Below are 1,697 nucleotides of genomic sequence, written 5' to 3'. Positions count from 1 at the left end.
TGCTCTGACAGCCCTGACTCCCCTGGCCCCCACAGTTTGCCAACCTCTCAGACGCAGCCAACCGCAACCATGAGGCACTGCGTCTGGCCAAGCAAGAGATGAACGAGTCACGGCGGCAGATCCAAAGCCTCACCTGCGAGGTGGATGGGCTGAAGGGCATGGTGAGAGCTGGGGGGAGGGCCGGGGGGGGCGTAAGCATCGGGTCCCTGGCCCCATATGGCCCCTTCTCCTCCTGCAGAACGAGGCATTGCAGCGGCAGATGAGGGAGATGGAGAATGAGTTCGGGGAGGAGATCGGAAACTACCAGGATGTGGTGAGGCGGCTGGAGCAGGAGATCCAGCAGATGAAGGAGGAGATGGCACGGCACCTCTGCGAGTACCAGGACCTGCTCAACGTCAAGATGGCCCTGGACATCGAGATTGCCACATACCGCAAGCTGCTGGAGGGCGAAGAGGGCCGGTGAGGCTGCTCTGTCCTGCTGAGGGGAGGCTGGCACACAGAGCCTCCTGTCCCTGTCACTGCTGGGGTGCAGACTCTGGCTGGGGGAGAATGTCCCCATTGTTGGATCACCCCAGTTGTTTTGGGATTTTCTTGCAAGGAGGCAGCTCTGAGCACCGTTTCTTTGGGCAAACAAAAAATTCCCATGGGAGCTTCTTGCTACCGAGATAAAGGCAAGGCCAGGGGAAGGCGTGTTGGCAGGGGAGCTGCCACCAGCTCCTTTCCTGCCATCTGCCTGGCAGCTCACCAGCATCGCCCACCGCTGGCCCGGCACAGATTAACTGTGTGGGTCACTTACTCAGTGGTGTGGAAGGGTCAGGGTCACCAGCGATGTCCAGGAGCCCCAGACACCTCTCACCCCTCTCTCCCCCTGCAGCATCACCATCCCCCTGCACCCTGCCACCTCCTTCAGCATGAGAAGCTCAGGTGAGGGGCGGGGTGGGGGCAGACACCCCACAGAGGTGCAGGTGGGTGCCTGTGCCCCTGCCCGAGGTGGTCTTGCACCCACCCACACCCTGGGTAGGGGCAGAGGGGGCTGTTGGCCTCTCTGTGCCCCAGTGCTGGAGCCGCAGCCTGCGGAGAGCCCAGCGTGGAGGATGGTACTCATCAAAACCATTGAGACGCAGGATGGGCAGGTGAGGGTTGGGGGCTGCAAGCAGGGGGCGGGTCCCTGCCGTGGGGCTGACCTCCACCTTCTCCCTCTGCAGCAGATGGTGACAGAGCGAGCAGAGCTGGGGAAGTGACAGAGGGGACCTGCTGTCCTGGCCCCCATCCTGCACCGCTGGACCCTGAGGAGTGGCAGCAGGGGTGTGTGTGTGTGTACGCTTCGCCGGACCCCACTGAGCCCTGTGAGTGGGGCCGGCTGCCCCCCATCCCCACTGTCAGTACAGTGGCGTGATGGTGTGGGACATCCCCGTGCCTTGTCCCCTTCTCTATTTATTGCTATTTGTTGCATATTTATTTTTCTCCCTACTGGAACCTCAGTTGTATTTAATGTTTATCAACTGTCTCCTGCACTGCCCTGGCTCCATGGCTGGAGGGGTCCCAGCTCCCTTCCCGACAGTGGAGGCAGCACTGGCTGCCCCCGGGGTTTGTGAGCACCAATGGTCCCCAGACGCTGCCCACTCCTGGTGTCTCGGCCCTGCCTTGGCCCCAGCTCCTGTGGGCCTGGGCCCTCGGGGCGGGAAGGGGGGCAGGGC

General features: G+C 62.4%; 1 protein-coding gene across 1 annotated transcript in view; it reads left to right on the top strand.

Moving 5' to 3' along the window:
- The window catches only part of LOC104292335 (peripherin-like), a 7,109-nt gene extending 5,868 nt beyond the window's left edge, over positions 1–1,241 (top strand). The window contains exons 5-9 of the mRNA XM_009891694.1: positions 36–161; positions 239–459; positions 875–924; positions 1,057–1,133; positions 1,206–1,241. Of these exons, the coding sequence (XP_009889996.1) occupies positions 36–161; positions 239–459; positions 875–924; positions 1,057–1,133; positions 1,206–1,241 (510 nt within the window). The remainder of the gene's footprint in view (positions 1–35; positions 162–238; positions 460–874; positions 925–1,056; positions 1,134–1,205) is intronic.
- Positions 1,242–1,697: the final 456 nt, after the last annotated feature.

The sequence above is a fragment of the Charadrius vociferus genome, unplaced genomic scaffold (genome assembly GCF_000708025.1).
Source record: "Charadrius vociferus isolate BGI_N301 unplaced genomic scaffold, ASM70802v2 scaffold1079, whole genome shotgun sequence".
NCBI classification, from domain to species: Eukaryota; Metazoa; Chordata; class Aves; order Charadriiformes; family Charadriidae; genus Charadrius; species Charadrius vociferus.
This window is presented reverse-complemented; position numbering and strand designations above follow the sequence as displayed.